Source organism: Maylandia zebra, linkage group LG4 (assembly GCF_041146795.1).
Source record: "Maylandia zebra isolate NMK-2024a linkage group LG4, Mzebra_GT3a, whole genome shotgun sequence".
NCBI classification, from domain to species: domain Eukaryota; kingdom Metazoa; phylum Chordata; class Actinopteri; order Cichliformes; family Cichlidae; genus Maylandia; species Maylandia zebra.
In genome coordinates this window covers 22000147-22024382 of record NC_135170.1, presented here as the reverse complement: position 1 = coordinate 22024382, position 24236 = coordinate 22000147, and the positions used below count along the sequence as shown (strand labels likewise).

Sequence of the window (24236 nt, the reverse complement as noted above, 5' to 3'; positions counted from 1 at the left end):
CCCTAAACTTATATCACCCACGGAGATACAAAAAGCTCGGTCACATGCACAAATACAAAAACACTCAGGCATGTATGAAAACATACATGTGGAGACACACATGCACACACAGAATATATATTAACATGTTTATTTTACATCAAATTTGATGTGTCAGAAGACTGAAAGAAGAAGAAAGGACATTTAAAATACAAACTTTTATGGGCATATCTTTGACATTCTGCTCATTCTTATATCAGCATCACCTTTACTGCATACTTATACCTACGTTGCCCATCACCCGTGAACATGCACAGAGAACAAATTCAAGCAAAACCACAGTGTATGCATCCCAGCCAGACTGTAATACACGCCTCTGCGATTCAGGCAAAACGAAACCTATCATATGCTGTCAGGTGTGGTAACTTGAACACCTGGTATTATTTGCTAATTATTTGTAATAATATCTCCTTCACAGCGAGGATTTATATTAGGTCTCTTGGCGATTTATCAATTATTAAAGCTCATTAGTGGTCAGATTGTTTATTTTGCTTTTAGTTTTCTTGCTTTTCAGATGGCCTGTGTTCAGCAAATGGTTCAAGCTTAATTTTTCTTCTGAGTAAATATGGTGTGTTTTGTTTGCATGGGGTTGTTTGCTTTGTGTGCAGTGGGTGGAACAGGACATTGGCTTTAATGTGGTTGGGAAAAGGAGATGGAGGACATGTTCCCAAATCATTTGTACTTTATATTTCAGGGAATCAAAGAAGCTGTTTGCCCATGCAAATATGTTTTTGGACCAATTTTGTGTTCTCCATTCTTTAAGCACCGGTTTGAGCACCGTTTGAGCACCGGCACAGTTTCAAAAGTACCGATTTGGCACCGGTATCGGATAAAACCTAAACGATACCCATGCCTACTTGGCAAGGTCTCCCTTGAAAAAGAGGTTTTTAATCTCAATGGGATCTTGGTTAAATAACAGTTAAATAAAAATAAAATAAAAAAAATCTTATGCAGGTGGAGAAGTTTTAGGTCGTGAAGGATGGAATAAAAGGAGTGTCCTTGCTTTCCAGACTTCCTTTGTTTGACATTGTGTTTGGATTTGTACCAGAATATTTGCACTCACTTTTAGTTGATGTATGTGTCTTTGGTGTAATGCAGAGAACTCCATGAAAGACTAATATGTAGATTTCACAAATAGGCACCCATCTTCACATGTTAAAGCCTCCATCAGAAATGATGGAAACTTGGAAATCATCCGAGTGGTGAGCTTTCCTTTGATTTTATGATGTTAGTATTCTGCTGTCCATTATTCAGCCTCCATTTCTCCAACATTTATTTTTGTCAGGTAGCATTCACATTCTGCAACAAGAATAACTTTCCAAAAATGACCTTCACATGGTCCATGAAAACCTTGAAACCTCAATAAAAGTATTTGTATTTATTTTAGGTTTAAGATGAAAACACTTTTTTTTTTTTTACAACCTTGGTCGTTTTAACATGTTGTTAAAAGAAATACACATATCAGCAAAGTGAAAGAAATTATTAGTATTTTTGGGATAAACACGTTTCTTATTTGCATGAACAAAGAGCCGCTGTTGATATCCCAGAATAGGACAAGTACAAATCATTTGCACACATAATAATTCATTTGCATGCAAGATAAATGGTGGCTGTGATGGTTGTACAAGAGGTCATTTGTTTTGAGAAGAATTGGGTGTGGCTAGTCAAACTAGCGTGCAAATTACTTGTACCTACTCCAGGATATCTACAGCTTTTTCCCTATGCAAATGAGAAACCTGTTTATTATACTTAAAAAAAAAAAACTTCTCGGGGTGCACTTTGCATCACTCTCTGGTATGTGCATTACTTTCAACACTTTCTGTAACATATCTAACTCCACACATCTAAACTCAAGTTGCTAAAAAAAAAAAAACATTATTAATAGAATTACCTGGGTAAAAACACAGTGCTTCAGAAATGAACTGGAGTGTTTGGAGTTTGATTGTTGTGTTCAAAATGTAAATATTATACTAAGACACTAAATAAATGAGACTGTAGAAAAAAAAAACCCAGAATACGTCCTGTGTCAGTGATGTGAGGGGACCACTCTTACATAGTGCAAAATACATATACTAGCAGAAGTTGTTGTAAGTGATTTTACTTTTTCTTATTTATTATTATTATTTAATATATTATTATTTATTTTAAAACGTTTTTTGTTTTCCTTTCTTTTTCTACTTAACCCCTTTAACTAATTGACATACAGACAACAATGAACCGAGACAGTTTCTACATTTAACAAACATCCAGTCCCTCTCATACACTCGTCATCAGACTCATTCACGTCTGTCTTTTTATTTTCTGTTTAATCTGAATCTTATTATTCTTTGTAATCCTGCTTATTGTTGGACTTCTCCTTTTGCCTGCTAACTTCATCCTCCATAACTGACCATTTTCGCATTAACTTTAAAAGCAGATGAGCACACACAAAATTTTTTTGTTCTGATGAATCTTTCCATATATGTAACTGCTCTACTGATCAGTTTAGGGAGTTGAAAGGTCTAGTATATAAAGGAGGAATGGTTTAATGGAAATTACAATTTATCTTTCAGTTTCGATTTTTGGTCATGGGTGATTTTGTGCAAAGAAAACTGACTGAATGGAAACTAAGTGAAAAAACAGAGACATTTGAAGGTGAATTGTTACATTTGTTTTGTTTAACATGTTTCATTTATTGTGGGTACATATATATATACTTATGTAACGCTAACTATGAAACATAAGAGCTACTAATAGAGCTTAAAATGTTGTTCCGTACTATAACATGGTCAGCCTAAATGTTGTCCATGTTTAGAGAGTAAAATATCACTTGTGGATTTTATACTTAATACATAAAATGTGTAAGCAAGAGTAAACTGTTAACACCTTGTTTAAAACAAAGAGAATTAACATGCATTTAATTCATACACCAATGCAGAACTCCTTTAAAAAAGTATTTCTGAACTAATTTTATGAATAATCTTTATTCCTACTGAACTGATGAGGAAAGTATGTATCATCTTGATGATCAAATCGAGAAATTGATCCCAAGAAATCGAGAAATTGATCCCAAGAGCTGGACCTAGAGTGAAATTAATTAATTAAATCCTTTCACATTTGTTACTTTTCATCTGAAAAATGTCACTTACGGTTAATGGTGATTTTCCATCAAATTTGATGTGTCAGAAGACTGAAAGAAGAAGAAAGGACATTTAAAATACAAACTTTTATGGGCATATCTTTGACATTCTGCTCATTCTTATATCAGCATCACCTTTACTGCATACTTATACCTACGTTGCCCATCACCCGTGAACATGCACAGAGAACAAATTCTTTTTTTTCTTTTTTCTTTTTCTTTTTTTTGTGTCCCGTTTGGATCTTTAGCCATCAGAATTGTTGTCTTAAGGCCAAGAAAGATGCCAAGCGGATTTATTTTACCAAGTGGATCATCATGGCCTTGCCATATTGGTCCATTTGATTGACCTTTATTATAATTATGAATTTATTTTATTTTCAGTTGCTACAAACGGGACAGACATGACTGGGGGATAGGACAGGGAGAAAGAATGAAAGAAAGAGAGGGAGAGAAATAAAAACCAAAGGGGAGAAGAGATGGTGAGAAGGGGGGAAGAAAGAAAAAAAAAAAGAAAAAAAGAAAAAAGAAAAACAAACAAAACACCTGGGTCACCTGTATGGAGAAAAAAAACAGAAGAGAAAGCAAACAACAAAGAGCAACATAATAAATAAAAACAGCACCATCACAATAAACTAGCTAGAAGTAGATAACAGTAGATACTAAATAATAAACGATATTGTGCAGCACGCAAGATAGACAGCGCACAATGTGCTTTGAGGCAGCAGCCAAGAAAGGTGTAGTCCGCGTCTGTGAACACCCGTGTGTACACCTGTGTGCATACCTGTGTGGATCAGCATGCTTCTATTCCAAAGGTTTCTCCATGTAACGATCTGCTAGGGAGTGTGGGGAGCCACAGCCCCGTCCTCCAGGGTATGAAGCAGGCATGGAGGAGATCCAGGCCCCAGATATCCAGAGGCCCCAGAGTACAAGTGTTAGAGTTTGTATTTTTGATTGTCATTTATGCTTAGAAATATTTACTTATATATGCTTAGAGTTTATAATTAGTTTTAGATTGGTAGAGGTTTGATCATACTTAATAGTCTGCAAACTTTGTTTGTATTAGAGAGCACACTGAGGGCACGAGAGTTCGTGCCTTGTCTTATTGTTTTACGGTAGGATTAACGTAGTTGCGTCTGTTCTAGTCTAAGTGCTTTTGTTTATAAATGAACTGCTGGACTTCCTCACGGTGTTATCTAGGATGAGGGGGGGTCTACTCTCTTCCTGACCAAGGATGTTTGTTGTGTGCCTTTGTGCGTATAGGACCCTTTGATTAGCAGTAACACACACACACACACACACACACACACACACACACACCCACACACACACACACACACACACACGTGTTTTCGTGATATATCAGTACGTATGACAAAAATGTGACAAATGGGAACGTGCCTTTCCGAAGGTCCTAGAGGCATGGGAATCTCAAAAAAATTTGACCCATGCTTCCAAGAACACACCCATCTGTTGAGATTTTGGCTAGGGCTAAATTTTGGTCAAACCTGAATTTAATGCTACTTGTGAGGACACTGTCAGGTTTATGTGACTTATGAGTACCATAAGGTCACACACAGATATTTCATGTTTAGGTGAATTGTGAAGCCCATGGAAACACATAATTTTCAAGTATACATGACTTATAAGGACCAGGTAACGGTAGGTTCTGCATTTTTAGCTTGGCTCCTTTTGAGATTACAATATAATAGACATGGATGCACAATAGTAATGCTCACCAGTTGGGTAACTTCTGACAGAAATATCAGACATTTATGTGTTAATAAAACAGTAAATCTGAGCTGTGTAAAGACTTTAAAAAAAAAAAAGACATGGGTCAAATGTGGTCAGTCTACTTTTTAAGTCTTGATATTGTAATGCATTAATTCATTTTGTAGTGAATGTTCATGTGAATAAAAACGTGGAACATTATCTGCCTTTTTTATCATTTAATTGCAAAAAGCACCCGGCATAAACCACAGATTTATGAGTAAGAACAATGCAATACAGAAAACTGCAATACTGACATAACTGTGGAAGTAACAAAGTATCTCTCTTGCTTGTTTCTTTTTTTCTTGCATCTTTCTTTTAATGCTATGATCCTGTTGTGGCTGTAGTACCTTATGAAAACCCAGTCTCTGCCTTTCAGAGCTGCCGGCTCTGCTTGGAGGCAGCAGTCACATTCCTTTTTACCTGGTACTTTGCAGCTTTTTATGAAGTGAAACGTGCCGCTCAGCAACCTTCACTTCATCATTTGTCCACTTGCTTCTCACCGTCCCAGCTGTCATAAATGGAAACAAAAGAAAATATCTTAATGTGAATGCAAGAAAAGATAGAAAATATTCTAGTTTATAATGTGAATACAAAATGTTCTTAAACCTTGCTTTCTACTGGAGCACTTTAAAGGAGCAATAAGCACAATTCATCATACTTAGGTTGAAGGAATTAAAAATGACTATGTGAAGAACTAGAGGTGTAATTACATCTGGAGTACAGCATGAAGTCACAATCCCTCTCTCTGTGTTGATCTCCAGCCATAGACTTTGGTTTGGTTCACAGGCAGTGCAAAACAGCACACCTAGCAGTGAAAAGATATTGCTTATTGCTCCTTTAAGGATGCTTGGAATGAACCATTTGAAGTGCTGTGTTCTGCTGGGAATCAAATAAGATGAAATGATTTATGATAAAAGCTCTGAATAGTGTCATGTCTGAAAACAAACTTGTTCTTTGATCACAAGTATATTAACCTAAAACATTTTGTATTTGGGTGCCTTTACCCCTTCTTGGTGAAGTGTTGCTAATGTTTTTGTTGTCCAGGGTGATTGAGGCAGAGGTGCCCTTCATGTTGTCCAGGGCAGCTGAGTAAAGCGTGTGGCTTGGAACCCCCGGAATACTTGGTCCTTGAGCCTTTGAAAAGTAACAGTGAAATATGAGAATCAATGCATGCAATAGGTCTGTTTGCTTTTTTCTCTGCATTGTAGGCAAAGTCAGCGTTGGGCAGTGTGTAATTCTACATTAAGGGGCTAAGGGGCGATCGTGGCTCAAGAGTTGTAATCAGAAGGTTGCCGGTTCGAGCCCCAGCTCCAACAGTCTCGGTCGTTGTGTCCTTGGGAAAGACACTTCACCTGTTGCCTACTGGTGGTGGTCAGAGGGCCCGGTGGCGCCAGTGTCCGGCCGCCTCGCCTCTGTCAGTGCGCCCCAGGGTGGCTGTGGCTACAATGTAGCTGCCATCACCAGTGTGTGAATGTCTGTGTGAATGGGTGGATGACTGGATTTGTAAAGCGCTTTGGGGTCTTTAGGGACTAGTAAAGCGCTATATAAATATAGGATATTTACCATTTGATATGAATATTTTACATGTGAACATAATCTACTAATAATACTCATCACAGTGTGATTGTTTGAAATCGGATAGAGTGTTATTATCTTCATGACAAACATCCCTGCTGTTCAGTTTCAATGTAACACAAACTAGAGTTGTTGGTTCTACCAATTGAGAAAGGCTAAAAAAAAAACAAATTTATGTCCTTCACAGCTTAAAACAATCTGAGGACAATGTAACACAGAAATATCAAATTTAGTAGGAATAAAGATCAAGCTGATGCTTTAAAGGGAAAGTTAGGACTAACAAATGATATGCCAATTTCTTTCTCCTAAGATGTTCACAAACAAGTAATGCTAATGTTGAATATGGGAAACTTTCAATCAAACTGATTATTTTAATATAATAAAAGGGCACTTAATTTATGCACTAGGCCCAACTGACACATATACTTGATGCCAAATACAAAAAAATAATGTGTAACCTGTTGGAAGAATGAAGTGGGTGTGTCACTCACCAATTGGTCTGAAGGAGGTTGAGACAGGACCTCGGCACCTGGTGTCTGCAACAAAAGACAACAATATAACGTCAGAAACATTCTCTAGTATAAATCCTGACTATTTAATTAACTACAGATCATATTTGTATCAGTGAATATTATTACAGAAGGATCTGACTTCCTTATACCAGATTCTATAGAAACTTAACACTGTACGGTTCTGCTACCCAACGATATGAGGACAGTGTAACACACACTAGAGTTGTTGGTCCTACCACATGAGGAAGGCAACTGAAACACACTCCTGTCCTTCACAGCTTAAAACAATATGAGGACAGTGTAACACACACACTACAATCACTGGTCCTACCATATGAGGACTTCTACTTTCCTGTTGGAGGTTGAGACACGACAGAGGGACAGCAGGGTAGTAGCTTGCACAAATGATTCTATTGACACAACAGGGAAGTGAGATTAATGAACTGAACGCAACAGACTCTTTCAAAATAAAACAGGAAACATGGCATGAAAATACAAACGTGGTAATATACAGCCCTAACATAAACTCCTTAAAACGATATTAATAACGTTAAGCCAAACTCAACTAACCCGCCATTAAACATACGAAACTCAAAAACCTTAGAATAACATCAGAAACGCTGGGCCAGAGACCCAGACCGTGAGCAAATAACTATAATATTATTGATTTGTGCTGAATAAGAAAACATTAATATTATCATTTAAATCCCCCCAAGCATATCTTGTGTTGAAAAAAAAAAAGTGTGTTGCAGTTAGCTACACTGAGCTTAGACTGACTGTCTCTGCAGTTGAAGATGCAGAGCACATGCAAGGCCGCAGGTCCCTTTAACTCCGGTGGGAATTTAAAAACAGTTAAATTTAACTTCTAATATCTATTGTTAAAGATAAATCTTAAGTAATTTTTTAGCATTTATCATCATTCACCACTTTCAATTTGTTCAAATCGGTTGTGTATTGTTTTAATTCCGTTTAACTAACCTTAATTAGCTTGTTAAACATACAACTTTACCTCACGGAGCTTGCGTCGACGCATGGATATCAAAGGTAAATACATACCTCAAGATAAATCTCTCCTGAGTGCTGAAGGTCCCGGATGTGCCGTTCACGCAGAGCTCCGGCGAGTTTGTATCTTGCCGTGACCAGCAGCTCTTTGGTTGACGCTTTCGAACAATCAGATGCATCTTTACTCACTTTTTGACCAATCAGAGACGTCGTTCTATGCTCCACTGACGAAATGCTGCATCCTCTCACCAGCCACCGGTCTCTCCTCGTCCATTTAACAACAAAAACACAGCAACACGTGCTGGATTTGAGGTAGGAACACTTGAGAACTGTCACAATGTTTTGCAAACTGCTGTTACAGTTAATTTCGTTCCGTTAATTTGTTTGGTTCCTATTCTGAAGTAACACTTAATACACATGGGGTTAGCTTGCCGGTCTAGTTTAAGTTAGCATGGGCATGCTGTTCACTGATAGAGTAAGGCTAAAATTGTCCTGATATTGTCAGTGTGTTATCATAAACATGCAGCACCCCTAGACCCCCAAGTTAAAATACAGATAATAGATAAGCAATTTAAGAAAATAAGTATAATGTGTATAATAAATGATTTTACTGTCACTTTCCTGGGTCTGTTGACCCAGCGTTGTAAGTTTTAGTTTGTTTAGATGTCGATGTTTATTTATAAGTTCTTTAGGTTTGCTAAGTTCATTTGTTTATTAGATTACCCTTGTGATGTCTGTTTTATTGGGAAAGTCTTTGTCCTATATGCAGTGAGTCTAGTTTTGTTTCCCCTTGTCCCAGCTGTTCCTCATCCCCTCATTATCTCTCTGTGTACTTGCAGTGGCTTGCAAAAGTATTCGTCCCTCTTTTCCACATTTTGTCACATTACTGCCACAAACACAAATTGTCATGGTCCTGGGTCGGTGACCCAGCGCTTTTAGTTTATTATTATTATTATTATTATGATGATGATGATGATTATTATTGTTTGAGTTCTATGTGTTATATTTGGTCTGCCTCTGAGTCTGCGTCTGTGTCTCTGTCTATGCTGTCACCCCGTCTGTTTGTGAATCTGTCTGTTTAGTTCTGTGTCTTGTTTGGTTCCCCGTGTCTGAGTTTCCTGTTTTATTGTGAAGGTCTCTGTCTGATGTGAGTGTGTTCAGTTTACGTTTCCCCTGTCCCGTCAGCTCTGATTCCTCCCAGCCGTGTTGCCCTCCTGTCTCTCATCCCCTGATTACTGGTGTGTGTATTTAAGCCCTGTGTGTTCTCCTGCCTGTTACTCGGTGTCCTGCTCGGCGGCTGCCGCGCATCCCTTTGTCGTATGCACCCAGGTCTGTTATTTTAGTTCTTCCCAGTTTAGGTGTCTTCAGTTATTTGTCATGCCCCACTGCTTGTTTGCCACTACACCTTGTAAATAAACTTCACTAGCATTTTCATCCACTGCTTGCATCTTGGGTCCTCCTTCCTCCACACCACACAGCTCGCCTTCCCAGCCGTGACACAAATCAATTTTAATGGAATCCAATTGCAGCAAAAGGTGGTTCTACAAAGTATTGACTCAGGGGGCTGAATAATTGCGCACACCCCACTTTTCAGTTATTTATTTGTAAAAAATGTTTGGAATCATGTATGATTTTTGTTCCACTTCTCACGTGTACACCACTTTGTATTGGTCTTTCACGTGGAATTCCAATAAAATTGATTCATGTTTGTGGCTGTAATGTGCCAAAATGTGGGAAAGTTAAAGGGGGCCGAATACTTTTGCAAGCCACTGTAAGTCCTGTCCTCATTTATTCAGTGTCAGGTCATCTGTTGTCTTTGGTGCCACGTTTCCATGTTCCAGGTATCTTTGTATCCATGTCAGGTTTCATGGTTTGTTTGTTTTTTTTAATAAAAAATATTTTCCCCAGGTTAGGTTATTGTTTAGCTTCACCTCTGCCTTTTGTTTTGTAATCTTTTAATTTAATTAAATTTTATTTATATAGCGCCAAATCACAACAACAATCGCCTGAAGGCGCTTTATATTGTACAGTAGATTGCACAATAATAGATACAGAGAAAAACCCAACAATCATAGGACCACCTATGAGCAAGCGCTTTGGCGACAGTGGGAAGGGAAAACTCCCTTTTAACAGGAAGAAACCTCCAGCAGAACCAGGCTCAGGGAGCGGCGGGCATCTGCTGTGACCAGTTGGGGTGAGAAAAGGAAGACAGGACAAAGACATGCTGTGGATTAATAACAAGTATGATTCAGTGCAGAGAGGTCTATTAACACACAGTGAGTGAGAAAGGTGACTGGAAAGGAAAAAACTCAGTGCTTCATGGGAATCCCCCGGCTGCCTACGTCTATTGCAGCACAACTAAGGGAGGATCCAGGGTCACCTGATCCAGCCCTAACTATATGCTTTAGCAAAAAGGAAAGTTTGAAGCCTAATCTTAAAAGTAGAGATTAATAAATGGCTTGCTTTCTGTTAATATTCAAATTTTCTTTCACGTTCCTTTGTGTCAGCATTTTGGGTCCACTCCTCAAATTCATACATATGTCTAACCGTTTTTCCCCACTCGGCGACACACCCGTCGGGGGTCAAACTCTGGTAATTGGCAATTCTGTTCTCAGACATGTGAAGCTAGAGACACCGGAAACCATAGTCAATTGTCTTCCAGGGGCCAGAGCAGGCGACATTGAAGGAAATTTAAAACTGCTGGCTAAGGGTAAACGTAAATTCAGTAAAATCATAATTCACGTCGGCAGTAATGACACCCGGTTACGCCAATCGGAGGTCACTAAAATCAATATTGAATCGGTGTGTAACTTTGCCAAAACAATGTGGGACTCTGTAGTTTTCTCTGGTCCCCTCCCCAATCAGACCAGGAGTGACATGTTTAGCCGCATGTTCTCCTTAAATTGCTGGCTGTCTGAGTGGTGTCCCAGAAACGATGTGGGCTTCATAGATAATTGGCAAACCTTCTGGAGGAAACCTGGTCTTATAAGGAGAGACGGCAGCTCTCATTTCTAGAAATATGGACAAATTAATTAAACCCCCCATAATATGACTATCCAGAGTTCGGACCAGGAAGCAGAGTTGCAGTCTTACACGCCTCTCTGCAGCTTCTCTCTTCCTGCTACCCCCCCAAAAACCCATCTCCATAGAGACTGTGTCAGCTTCCAAAAAGACAAAAAACAAACTAAAAACCAGCAACAAACAACTTAAACATAAACAATTACAAAGAAAGAACAATACAGTATCCACATCCTAACTAAAGAGTAAAACAGTGAAATGTGGATTATTAAATATTAGGTCTCTCTCCTCCAAGTCTCTGTTAGTACATGACTTAATAATTGATCAACAAATCGATTTACTCTGCCTTACAGAAACCTGGTTTTAGCAGGATGATTATGTTAGTTTAAATGAATCAACACCCCCGAGTCATTCTAACTACCAGAAACCTCGAAGCACAGGCCGAGGGGGCGGTGTGGCAGCAATTTTTCACACCAGCCTATTAATTAATGAAAGACCAAGACAGACTTTTAATTCATTTGAAAGCCTGATGCTTAGCATTGTCCACCCCAGCTGAAAAATTTTAGAAACCAGTCTTATTTGTTATCATCTATTGTCCACCTGGGCCTTACACAGAGTTTCTCTCTGATTTCTCAGACTTTTTATCTGATTTAGTGCTCAGCTCAGATAAAATAATTATTGTGGGTGATTTTAACATCCATGTAGATGCTAAAAATGACAGCCTCAACATGGCATTTAATCTGTTATTAGACTCAATTGGCTTCTCTCAAAATGTAAAAGAACCCACCCACCACTTTAATCACACTCTAGATCTTGTTTTTAACATATGGCATAGAAACTGAACATTTAACAGTGTTTCCTGAAAACCCTCTCCTGTCTGATCATTTCCTGATAACATTTACATTTACAATAATTGATTACACAGCAGTGGAGAGTAGACTTTATCACAGATGTCTTTCTGAAAGCGCTGTAACTAGGTTTAAGAATGTAATCCACCCACTGTTATCATCTTCAATGACCTGTACCAACACAGAGCAGAGCAGCTATCTGAACGCTACCCCAACAGAGGTCAATTATCTTGTTAATAATAATTTTACCTCCTCACTACATATGACTCTGGATACTGTAGCTCCTGTGAAAACTAAGGTCTCAGATCAGAAGTACCTGACTCTGTGGTATAATTCTCAAACACGTACCCTAAAGCAGATGACTCGTAAGCTGGAGAGGAAATGGCGTGTCACAAATTTAGAGGATCATCATAATTGGAGAAATATTTTGCTGATTTATAAGAAAGCCCCCCGCAAAGCCAGAACATCTTACTATTTGTCACTGATTGAAGACAATAAGAACAACCCCAGGTTTCTCTTCAGCTCTGTAGCCAGGCTGACAAACAGTCAGAGCTCTTTTGAGCCAACCATCGTTAACTAGTAATGACTTCATGAACTTCTTCACAAATAAAATTCTTATCATTAGAGAAAAAAATTACCAATAATCATCCCACAGATGTAACATTATCTACAGCTACTTTTAGTACCGTTGATGTTAAGTTAGACTCTTTTTCTCCAATTGATCTTTCTGAGTTAACTTCTATAATTACTTCCTCCAATCCTCCGTGTCTTTTAGACCCCATTCCTACAAAACTGCTCAAAGAAGTCCTGCCATTAATTAATGCTTCAATCTTAAATATGATCAACCTATCTCTAATAATCGGCTATGTACCACAGGCCTTCAAGCTGGCTGTAGTTAAACCTTTACTCAAAAAGCCAATCTCTAGACCCAGCAGTCTTAGCTAATTACAGGCCAATCTCCAACCTTCCTTTCATATCAAAAATCCTTGAAAGAGTAGTTGTCAAACAGCTAACAGATCATCTGCAGAGGAATGGCTTATTTGAAGAGTTTCAGTCAGGTTTCAGGTTTCAGGTCCTGATTGTTACCCAGTGTTTTCTGTTTAAGTTCTACTTCCTGATTATTAGTTACTCATGGTTTTGTTCTCTTGATGTTATTTGTTGTTCTGCCTTCTAGTTTAAGTCAGTGTCTTCCTTGTGTTCCATGTGTCATATTCCTTCAGTCTGTCTCTCAGTGTCAAGTCCGTGTCTTTGTGAATTGTCTTTTGTTTCCAGTTTTATTTTGATAGTCCCAGCCCTACGTGCAGTGGGTCTAGTTTTGCTTCCCCTTCTCTCATTAGTTCTAATTTCTCCCAGGTGTGTTTCCATCCTGTCTCCAGTTCCCTGATTATTTACCAGTGTGTATTTAAGCCCTGTGTTTGCTCTGTGTGGTGTTGTACCCTCTCTTTGTGCTGTGGTTCTCTTGTCACGTTTTAAGCCTGTGTTGCCTTGTGTTTAGTTTCCAGTGCCAGTTTAGCTTAGATTGCTGTGATTCCTAAAATCAGACCAAGAGTAAAGTTTATAAAAAGAATATTACAGGTAATTTTAAAAAACAAACAAAAAACAGCCAAATCCTGGAATATAAAGCCATTAAAATTTTCCTAATATAAACACGTTTCACACACATGAAGCCATTCATAGATCACTCCTAAAAATTATTTTGCTTGGTTTGCTCGTCTGATGCTGTGACAAGGCCACTTCTCCAGAATTGCAAACCACTCAATGGAGAATTTGCTGGTGACTGGTGTTTACACCCTGGCACAGTGGTAGCACAAAGCTCTGTATCTGTGAGGTCACAGCGATATGATGAAATGAAACAAACATCAAGATTAACAAATATGTTTGTTGAAAATGTAAGAGAGGCTGAAAAGAACACATCAAAGTACGGAGTAAAATAAGTATCCTTGCTTTCCAGACTTCCTTTGTTTGACATTGTGTTTCCTTGTGTGGATTTGTACCCTAATATTTGCACTCAGTTTTAGTTGGTGTGTGTGTCTTTGGTTTAAATGCATGTAGGTACAACAGCAGTCTTCACATGTTAAGGCCTGCATCAGCAATGAGCACATCTATATAGTCTTCATAGCTGCTGTTGATATCCCAGGATAGGGATACCATATCATTTGCACAGATAATAACTTGTTTGCACGCATAATAAATGGTGTTGGTGGTGGTTGTGCAAGAGGTCGTTGGTTTTGAGGAAAATTAGGAGTGGGTATTCAAGCTAGTGTTCAAATCACTTCTACCTGCTCCCGGATATCAACAGCAACTTTCTGCCTATGCAAATAAGAAACCAGTTTATTAAAAAAAAAAAAAAAAAACCTTCAGGGTGTGCAACTTGGCTTCACTCTCTGGTATCTACATTACTTTCAACACCTTCTGTAACATATCTCCACACATCTAAACTCAAGTTGCTAGAATGATTTTTTTTTTTCTATTTCTTCTAATCAACATGAATCAACAGATTTATCTGAGTAATGACGCAGTGTTTAAGATCTGCTGTTCTGTTGCGTAACACAAAATATGTCACCATGTGATCTGTGTCAGTGGTGGGAGGGGACTATTCATACATAGTGCAAAATACACAGAAGAAACAGACTTCAGTTCAGTAGAAGAGACCACATGTAAGTAGATACTGAAACAGTCTGTATTATATTTGTCATTGTCCTGGGTCTTAGTCCCAGCATTTTTTGTTGTTGTTATGGACTCATGGTTCTTTTTCTTCAATCTCAGGAATAATTTCACTTGATACTTTGCATTATTTTGCCCAGAGTTCAGTATTTCACAGGGGTTCTGAGGTTTGTTATCTATATTTATAGTCTCCGGTTTCTTGTTTAATTTTGTTGGTTCTCTTTTGTTTCCTAGTCTTGTTTATGTGTTTTGTCCTTAGTGTCTCTTTTGTTAAGCCTATCGTGTCTCTGTAGTTTGCCTTCTGTGTGTGTGAAGCGCATGTATTTTAGTCCAGGTAAATCTCAGACATTTCCTGTCTTATTTTGGTGACGTTTTGTCTCTTGTAGTATGTCTGTGAATGTTCTCAGTCATCCAGGTCAGGCTTGTCTAAGAAGTTTGGAAAGAAAAGCATCTGGACTTCTTTAAATTGCTTGAAGACGTTTCACCTCTCATCCGAAAAGCTTCTTCAGTTCCTGGGTTAAATGGTGGAGAGTCCCAGATTTAAACCCTATTGGAGTGTCCCCTAAGATGGACATGGACCCCCTATTGATCCTCTACCTAATCACATGAGCCAAGGTGTGAAAACAGGTGTTGGTCACAATCAGCCAAGGTTTGGGGTGAGCTCATTGTGAAACCTAGCCCCACCCTACCATGTGATTTCCTGAGGTCAGAAGGCCCTATGATGTGTGTGGGTGTTGAGGTGTCTGGGAAGGGATCTCAAAACTGGATTATAGATGGCAGATAGTTGGTGTTGTAAGCCACTGCCTCTGTTCACTATTTGAACTCTCCCATAGGGCTTAAATCTGGGAGTCTCTGGGACTCTCCACTATTTAACCTTAGACCTGAAGAAGCTTCTCGGATGAGAGGTGAAACGTCTTCAAGCGAAGTCCAGACGCTTTTCTTTCCAAGCTCCTTAGTCTTGTGTAGTCTGTTTTCCTCGAAGATTCAGATCTCCTTGTTTGTTTGTTTTTTGTTTGTTTTGTTTTTATCTGAATTATTTTGCACGTAGTTCAAGTTAATAAGGTCACTTTTTAGTTTACCACTCCATCTTCCAAATGCTGCGTTTGGGTCCAACTCCTGATGTGCAAATAAAACCATGAACCTCTATTGAACCACTTGATCAGTCCTGTTGAAAATTGGTTCATTCATTCAAAGCTTTGTTCAGTGACATCTAGTAATGAAATAGGAGACAGCACATGAAATCTCAATTTCCATTTGCTGATTGTATCAAAGTATTTATATCATTCATTGTGTGAATGATATAAATACAATTTTGTAACGATGGATTGATTGGTCAGTTGATTCTGTAAACTTATGTAATGTAGCAGGTAGATGAAGGTGTCCTTGGTGGAACAGGATGTGTTGGGATGGTAGGGCATGTTTCAGTAACTAGGGTGGGGTGTGATCATGTACATGGGACATGTGATTTTCCACAATGAAGCAACCTTTGAAATAGTGGTTCAAGGAAAATGTAACTTTGAGTTTGAAGCTTGTGTGGGAGCATCAGTTTCATACGGCCAACACTACTCCTGCCTGCCTGTCAGTCTTGACAGTGTCCTTCCTATTGTTTGTTTTTATTCCTGTTGACTATTAAGTAAGAAATGAAGGTTAGAGTAGTTCAGTTGCTTTTGCTTCCTTGTATGAAGAAAAAAGTATGCTGATGGTAAAGTATCAGGTCTTTAGTCTCTATAGTTTTAGTGCCAATGACAAAAATGCATGCTTTTGTCAACGTGTTGATGACAGCAAAGGTGAGTGGAGAGATTAAACAAGATATCACAAATACGTTTTATATAAATGACATCTGGAGACTAAAACATTTTTTAAACAGTGCCTGTAGCACATTATGTGTATGTAAACTATCAACGCTGAAATTAATAAGATCTAATGAGATCTTTTAGAATATGTTTTTGTGAAAATGTCAATATGTTTGCTACAACAGTTTCCTGCTAATTTCACATTTTTTGCCCCTTAAAAAACTTTGGCTCTGTAAAAATCATATTATTCCAAATCAAATGAAATCAAATGAAAAATAAAACTTAAACCTTTGTATCAGTGTAAACACATTTCACTAAACTGGAAACTTTAGATATTTAGATGAACTCTACAGAGTGACATGAAGTCGCAAAAGTTGCAACAGTTCAATCCAGCTAAGAGACAAAAACATTTACCTCCTCTTGTCACATGAAAAAGGTTATTGAGATACATAGAAACTTAAACCTCTGACACTTCAGAACCCCACAGGAAAGTAAATGATCTTATTTAGTGAATAATACTTTAAATATGAATAAATCAGTTATTGCTGATTGTCCCCACAGCAAATTCCATGGAGACATCTGGATTTGTCCAGGACAAACTAACTGAATGGGGATTCAGTGAGTTCATGCAGAGATTTAAAGGTATGAGTTTATTATTATTATTTAATGGGAATTGTTGTATCTGTAATGGCACTAGAACAGCATCGTAATTTACTGATTTAGAAGTCAGTCTGGATATTCCTGTGATTTATGACTTGTAATAGAAAACAAAAGTCTTTCATATTCAAAGTTGATGAATATTAATGTTTTGCAGTGTTAGCTTCATCTGACTTTTGAATATTTTATTTTGTTGTTGGCATTATTTCAGATGAAGGCATTGACAAGGAGACGTTTCTAAACCTTGGAGATTCAATCCGAATTAATTTACTGTTTCCTAAAATTGGACCAAGAGTAAAGTTTAGAAAGAGACTGAAAGATTACTTACAGGTAAGGCATCTATTTTTTATTCTATATCAGCAGGTCTATTGTTTCATTAATGTGTGATGTGTTTGTTTTGATTCTGTAGATGGAGATATGTCATTTTGTCCAGGAAAAATTAACTGAATGGCATCTCAGTGAGCTGATTCACAGATTTGAAGGTATTTTATTATAGTTTGGTTTTGGTCCTTCATAAATTACTGCTGTACTGTAATTTCATATTGATATTTTTTTTTTGTCTAATTTCAATTTGAATACTTCGTTTTGTTGCAGAGGAAGGTATTGACAAAGAAGCTTTCCTAAGTCTCGAGTCAGGCAGAATCAATACTTTGATTCCAAAAATTGGACCAAGAGTAAAGTTTAAAAGGAGGCTCAGAGAATACTTACAGGTAATGTTTTATTAAATGTTACAAAAAAATCCTGGAACATAAAGCCATAAAAGTTTAAATATACTGTTTTTTTTAATAAAACAAATGGCGGTTAAGATCAGTAGATTAATAGTGTATGCAATGCATCAGAGTGGAGGTTGTGTGTGAGCGCTGTGACATTCAGAAAAATAACCTCACAATACTCGAGTACAAGATAATGTATTTAATGTAGCATTTACTGTGCATGTAATGCATTTCACACTGGCAGGTATCAATATAACAAAACTGATCACACTTCTTTTATTATACGAAATACATCTTAAATTTATCCCTCACCACTGCAGGACTTGAATAGAACAAATGATGATTCTGCTGACATGATGGAAACAAGCGCAGAGCAAGAGAACAATCCAGAAATGGTATGATCTCATTGTGTCTGAACATGGTTCATTATTGAGTGATTAATCTTTGATCATTTTTGTTATTAATGTCATCATGTTATTATAGAAAAATTAATGTTGTCAGCGTTAATCTCCTTAAGTAAAGTAAGTAAGTAAAATTTTATTTAAATAGTACCTTTCAAGATAAAATCACAAAGTGCTTCACACAAGCAGAAATGGACATACAACCTCAAACAAACAAAAGCAACCAAAAGCAAGTTTAAACAGATACATTTTTAACTGCTTTTTAAATGAAATGACTGAGTCCACAGATCTCGAACTCAAAGGGAGCGAGTTCCAGAGTCTGGGAGCCATTGATACAAACGCTCTGTCACTGTTTGTTTTTAACCTTGTATGCTGGAAAACCAGCAAGCCCTGGTCCCTGGTCACAAGACCTTAGGGACCTGCTGGGGCGATAAGGCAGAAGAAGATCACTGATGTAAGTTGGAGCTACACCGTGCAGGGCCCTATAGGTCATGATTATAATCTTAAAATGAACCCTGAACTTGACAGGATGTCAGACTTGACGTCCTGACACCATAGCCGCATTAACGCAGCAAATCTACGTTAGCTGGTTACCGTGGATCTCCCCATGCGTGGAGCTGGACGCCGCTAAACAATAACAAGCTAACCGCTTACGCCATTAAGTTAAAATGACATTATGGCGTTAACGTCATTTTAAAGAGATTAATGCTGACAGCACTAATAAAAATACATTTTGATGGATTCAAGGACTCATATCTTTAGAGTAAAACAGGTGTCAATATGAGCAAAGTGAACCAGGTTAGCTGTTTACCTAAGTCCTCTGCAGAATTCTCCAACACAGCTCAACTGTTTTTCACAAACTGTGAGTAAACAACATGAAGGCCTGTGCCTTGTCTGGATAATTATTTGGTATTTGTTTTCACGTAGGAGCCAAACATTTTTCCTCAACATTTGGAATCTGCTTCAGCGTCTGACACAACAGATGGCAGAGACACGGTAAGAAATGAAGTCAGAAAAAATATTTTTAAACTGGTTGAAGATCCAGTGATTTACAATGATTTTATCTGCAGACAAACATTTTGTCTCCATAATGCTGCATTAAGAGGAGCAATAAATAATGAAGCTAACAAATGCAAACTGCTTTAAATTTGTTTAATATACATATCTGAAATGCACCTTCATCAAGTGAATATGAAATATTAAGAGTATAGGTAGGCCTGGCTGATGTTTTGGCCTTGTTTTAGATGCAGGACCACAACATTTTTCCATTTCAGTTGGAGTCTGCTTCAGCAGTTGACAGAGGCAGTGACACAGTAAGAAGGAATATTGATGTTTCTCCTCAAGTCATTTTGTTATGCCGATATTATTTGTGTATATAAAACACATGTTTGTTTGTCTTTTCAGAGTAACGAACCAATTCGCTCCTGGGCAACAGTGACACAAGGACAAAGTCCAACCACATTTACAATGTTTTACTGTCAAGAGTGTAAAAACTTCATGGGAAACGATCCTGATTCTTGTTGTTCTCACTGTGCCTCTGTGTTCAACAAAGCAAGCAGCATTCAAAATGGAAACTTCTTTCTGTACTCATCCCTGAAAGACCTTCTGAAAGGTATCCTTGAGAACCACAGCACTGAGTTGTTACCTAAAACAGTTAAAGATGAGCATGATAACATCAAAGATGTGATGGATGGGATGATGTACCAGAATCTCCTCAGAGAGGGTAAACTAGCTGCAGATGATCTCACACTGACATGGAATTTTGATGAAGTACCAATTTTTAGCACCACCAGATACTCAATTTGGCCCCTTCAGTTTGTTATTAATGAACTTCCTTACACACAAAGACAGGAAAATATGATAGTTGCTGGATTTTGGTTTGGCCAAGGAAAACCTCATATGAACACATTTCTGAAACCATTTGTGGATGAATGTTGTGATTTAGCCCAAAATCCATTTCAGTGGAGAGACAGCAGAGGCACTCTTCATTCATCAAAAGTCTTCTGCTTGGTTTGCTCCTCTGACGCTGTGGCGAGGCCACTTCTCCGGAATTGCAAACAATTCAATGGAGAATATGGTTGTGACTGGTGTTTACACCCTGGCACAGTGGTACCAAAGGGCTCTGGATCTGTGAGGTCATATCGATATGATGAAACTAAACAAGCATCAAGATCAAAAAATATGTTTGTTGAAAACACCTCAGAGTATGGTGTAAAAGGAATGTCCTTACTTTCCAGACTTCCTTTGTTTGACATTGTGTTTGGATTTGTACCAGAATATATGCACTCAGTTTTAGTTGGTGTGACTAAGCAACTTATTGGATTGTGGCTGAACTCAGAGAACTCCAAGAAAGACTGGTATGTAGGTCAACAGATTTCACAGATGGACTCTTATCTCCGAATGTTAAAGCCTCCATCAGAAATGAGCAGATCTCTACAGTCACTGAAGGGTCGGGACACTTGGAAAGCATCTGAGTGGCGAGCTTTCCTTTTATTTTATGCTGTTAGTGTCCTACCAGGCATCCTTCAGCCTTCATTTCTCCAACATTTTTTTTGTTTGTCGATCAGCATTCACATTCTGCTACAAGAATCAGTCTCCCAAAATGACCTTCAGCTGGCCCATGAGAACTTGGTACTCTTTGTTAGAAACATGGAAGAACTCTATGGTGAAGAAAACGTTTCATTCAACTGCCATCAGTTGATCCACTTAGCTGACTGTGTGCGTAACTGGGGGCCTCTCTGGGCAACATCAGCATTCAGTTTTGAGAGGAACAGTGCAAATTTAAGGGCACTGCTTAGCAACATAAACTACAATCCTCAAAAAATTCAAGACAAGTTTCTCCGTTGGCAGCGCCTGCCGAGTCACCTTCGCTCCCTTGTTTCTAACGGAAATTCTCCGTTAGCCAGCATTTCACCAGTAAATGAAACCACTGATTGTTACAATCTGCTTGGAAATTCACGGCATCTGGATATCACACGATCCATAAAACTAGCAATAGAAGAGCTCTTAAATCGACCTGTTTCATTCAGATCAGTGGAAGCCTTTGACAGCTTCATCAACAGAAATACTGTTTACTCTGTAAACCATGAAGAGACAAGAGACTGTGTCATAAAACTCAAGAATGGCTGCTATGGAGAAATACAGTTCATCGTCAGGTTTAAAGAGAACTGTGTTTGCACATCCAACTGTGTGTGCTCGGCTATTTCAGTCATTGTGGTCCAGCTGTTTTATATCAAACGTGATGCAGAGGACAGCAGGATGATTCCTGACAGTGCATCAAGGACTATCTTTGTGAAAGTGGAAAGGATAACTCAGCTCAAAGCCTTCTTCTTGAGGGATGTTAGGTGTAAATGCATGTATGTGAATGGTTGGCTGGTGCCTTTACCAAACTCATATGAAAGATATTAAAGTTCCAGCACAGCTAAGGTGCTTTCTCTGTCTTGTATATCATGGCACATGGCTGTTTTTACTACAGTGAAAATCTTGGAAAAATGAACGATGATGAAGTTTTTTCAAAGGAGTTTGGAGTAATTTTGTTCAAATGTGTGCGAGATCTGTGGCTTACGTTTTCTTTTGGTGTGACAGTGTGGACATAATGTAGTCAGTGTAATGTAGGATTATATCACTCAGTACTGTATGTGTATTATCTGTATATGGAGGAAATTATGGAGTGATTTGTAAACAGCCAAAAGCTTGCCTTTCCCAACTTTGTATTCACTACGTATTTATCATACATGTCAGTTTACCTCTATTCAAACTGAAATGCAAATTATTGTGACACATAAACATTTCGTGAATTAACGCTAAAAATCCGGGGTGAGTGGATCAATGTGGTTTACTGCATCCTGATACAGATTGCTATTACTGAGATAACAGATCATAAAGCTTCATATTACCTCAGATTATTGTGTAATGGCTGATGAGACTTATTCTGTTTAATGTTGCAATGTGTGCAAGTCTATTGAATATAATACAGATTGATTTGCTCAAGAATGTTTGTATCCTGCTACATAAAAATGATTATAATTAGTCTTATTACTTTAAATATGCCTGAAAAATCTGTTTGGCCTCCTTCTTCACTCTGGATTTGTGCTGCTATTCAGAGTCAATTCAAATTTTAGTGTCGTTCCTTAAAAAAAAAAGAAAAAAGGATGTGTAAATACAGTAAATGATGTTTAGAGATTTTTGAAAAATAAACATGACCACTGTTCATATGTGGCTTTATTACCTTATCATAGGCCAGAATTAAATATCTAAGTAGGACCCTTGTGTTACGATTCGGTGTTGTCAGTGTTTTGTTTTAGGCGTGACTGTTATGTGTTTCCTGCTTTACTTTGAAAGTCTGTCTTATCTCAGTGTGTTCAATTTACGCTTCCTCGTCTCGTCAGTTCTGATTTGCCCCAGCTGTGTTTCCCTCCTGTTGTCCATTCCCTGATTGCTCCTTCTATGTATTTAAGCCCTGTGTTTCAGTTTGTCATGGTTGCGATCTTCCCCCCCGGTTGTAAACAGTTTGGTGTTTTGATGTAAATAAATGTCCTATTTTGCTTTGATGTAAATAGCTGTCGATACTTTCGTTTTGGGATTTTGGTGGAGAACCGTAGTAGTATTTTTTTTTTTCCTTTTTTTTTTTCTGTGTTGCACGCCGGTTGCCTAGGCTGGGGTGGAACACTTGTTTAATACCATGTTAAACATGTTTACCGGGTCATGAACCATCGGTGAAGCAAACAACAGAAAAGAAGCTCGTATATAGACTTATGCCGTAAGTTGACCTAAAACTAAAAAGAAAAAACAATCTGACATTTTAAATTAAATCAAACATCGTTTAAAAGACACACATGGCAGTGTGGGAGAAAAAACTCAACACTGAATGCTACAAGTGCACAAATATGAAATCAGCGTGGTGCTGCAGTGCACGCATCAGTTCACACAATATTACAGAAATACTTTTTATATAAATGTCTTATATTGTTTCTTGGTCCCATCAATTTCTTATTCTTCAGTCATTTCTGAAACAAAGTCCACACTGAATGCCTGCTGTGCATCTGTGGTTGTGTGAAGCTACATTAATGTAACAGCATGCCAGAGTGTAAACAGAGATCTTTGTCTATACGTTGAAACAAGGTTGTGCCTGAAAATTGCTACTTTTATGTGACATTTTATGTGAATATGTGACAAATGATGTTAAAATTATAATTAATTATAGAAAAAACAGTTTAAACCTTGGTGGGCAATGAGCTTAGAAAGAAGGATTATCTAGAAAATGACTTCAGGAAATGGTCGTGTTATAAAGTTGTTTTACAATCTGGACCAGTACAGACTTGCCCCTGACGGTTAAACTGTCCTGGGGGCACAAACCGTTTGTCCTTGGCTTGGTTTCAAGACTCTAGGAAAGGAATGCTGAATGTATGTAAATAACCTCTGGAGAATATAATCTGGAAATTGCATAAAGGGAAACACAAAATGAACCAAAAAGTAATAACATCCCACAGCCGTGTTTCACACCTGTTGGTAGTGGGGCATTTTGGCTTCTGCTGCATCTTTTTAGTCTGTGCTGGAGATTCACCAACCCTAAAGAAGTCCAAATACACCACTGATCACTGGATCTCAACAGCATTAATGCAAAACATGTGTTTCCATTTCTTGTCTTACTTCTTTTTCCTGTCCAGAGACCGATGTGTGGCAGCAGAAAGGGCCACTCTCTCTTTGGGGCACTTAGCTTTCTCCTGTAGGAGTGAATGTAGTTTATAGTTTATGAAAAAATAATCAGAATACTGAAGATGTCAGAGATTGTATCTTTTTTCCTTTTCATAAGTCATTAAAACCAAGTACTAAAACACTTTGATATGACTCAGAGAACTGAAAACTCAGCATAGATAAAGAAGGAAACAATGTACAAATTGGTAACTATAGCCCAAAAGGCTGATTGTGTTCATCTGCGCGTAGTGTTTTCAGTGAGACAAATGTTTTGTCACTCATCCAAGTGACTTCTTCAGTCTCAACTGACTGCAGGTTTTCCCAAACAGTACATTTGGGATTTACTTACCTTGATGATTAAGCATGCATCTGGTAGTTAAAGCCATTGAAGAAAAAAAAAATGCAATGAATAAATCATACACACTTAAATAT

The 24236-nt window shown here is 38.0% G+C and overlaps 2 protein-coding genes across 3 annotated transcripts; one reads left to right on the top strand and one right to left on the bottom strand.

Moving 5' to 3' along the window:
* Positions 1-4466: 4466 nt before the first annotated feature.
* Positions 4467-8419, bottom strand: LOC112431116 (uncharacterized). Of its 2 annotated transcripts, XM_076883148.1 has the most exons (6): positions 8071-8419; positions 7346-7424; positions 6994-7038; positions 5932-6061; positions 5638-5732; positions 4467-5435 (listed from the first exon to the last, which is right to left on the bottom strand). In XM_076883148.1, exons 1-6 carry the CDS (start codon positions 8193-8195, stop codon positions 5424-5426), a joined length of 486 nt encoding a protein of 161 aa, XP_076739263.1. In that variant the 5' UTR covers positions 8196-8419; the 3' UTR covers positions 4467-5423. The 2 variants fall into 2 exon arrangements, 1 of the variants encoding a protein (XP_076739263.1); XR_013098347.1 differs by lacking the exons at positions 5638-5732; positions 8071-8419 and having other exon boundaries at positions 4594-5435; positions 7346-7890.
* A 6070-nt stretch (positions 8420-14489) lies between these two features.
* On the top strand, positions 14490-22403 carry LOC101471017 (uncharacterized). Its single transcript, XM_076883147.1, has 9 exons — positions 14490-14539; positions 16901-16981; positions 17208-17326; positions 17406-17478; positions 17591-17706; positions 18030-18104; positions 19038-19106; positions 19355-19423; positions 19515-22403. The coding sequence occupies exons 2-9, from the start codon at positions 16909-16911 to the stop codon at positions 21516-21518; spliced, it is 2598 nt and encodes an 865-aa protein (XP_076739262.1). The 5' UTR covers positions 14490-14539; positions 16901-16908; the 3' UTR covers positions 21519-22403.
* Positions 22404-24236: the final 1833 nt, after the last annotated feature.

Excerpts from the sequence above, each read along its gene's own strand:
- LOC112431116 (XM_076883148.1), bottom strand. The coding sequence starts at position 8,195 with ATGCATCTGATTGTTCGAAAGCGTCAACCAAAGAGCTGCTGGTCACGG. Across the intron at positions 7,425-8,070 it reads CAGGAGAGATTTATCTTGAG|AATCATTTGTGCAAGCTACT; the intron begins GTATGTATTTAC and ends TTGTGTCAATAG. Across the intron at positions 7,039-7,345 it reads AAAGTAGAAGTCCTCATATG|ACACCAGGTGCCGAGGTCCT; the intron begins GTAGGACCAGTG and ends CTTTTGTTGCAG.
- LOC101471017 (XM_076883147.1), top strand. The coding sequence starts at position 16,909 with ATGGAGACATCTGGATTTGTCCAGGACAAACTAACTGAATGGGGATTC. Across the intron at positions 18,105-19,037 it reads AAGAGAACAATCCAGAAATG|GAGCCAAACATTTTTCCTCA; the intron begins GTATGATCTCAT and ends GTTTTCACGTAG. Across the intron at positions 19,107-19,354 it reads CAACAGATGGCAGAGACACG|ATGCAGGACCACAACATTTT; the intron begins GTAAGAAATGAA and ends GCCTTGTTTTAG.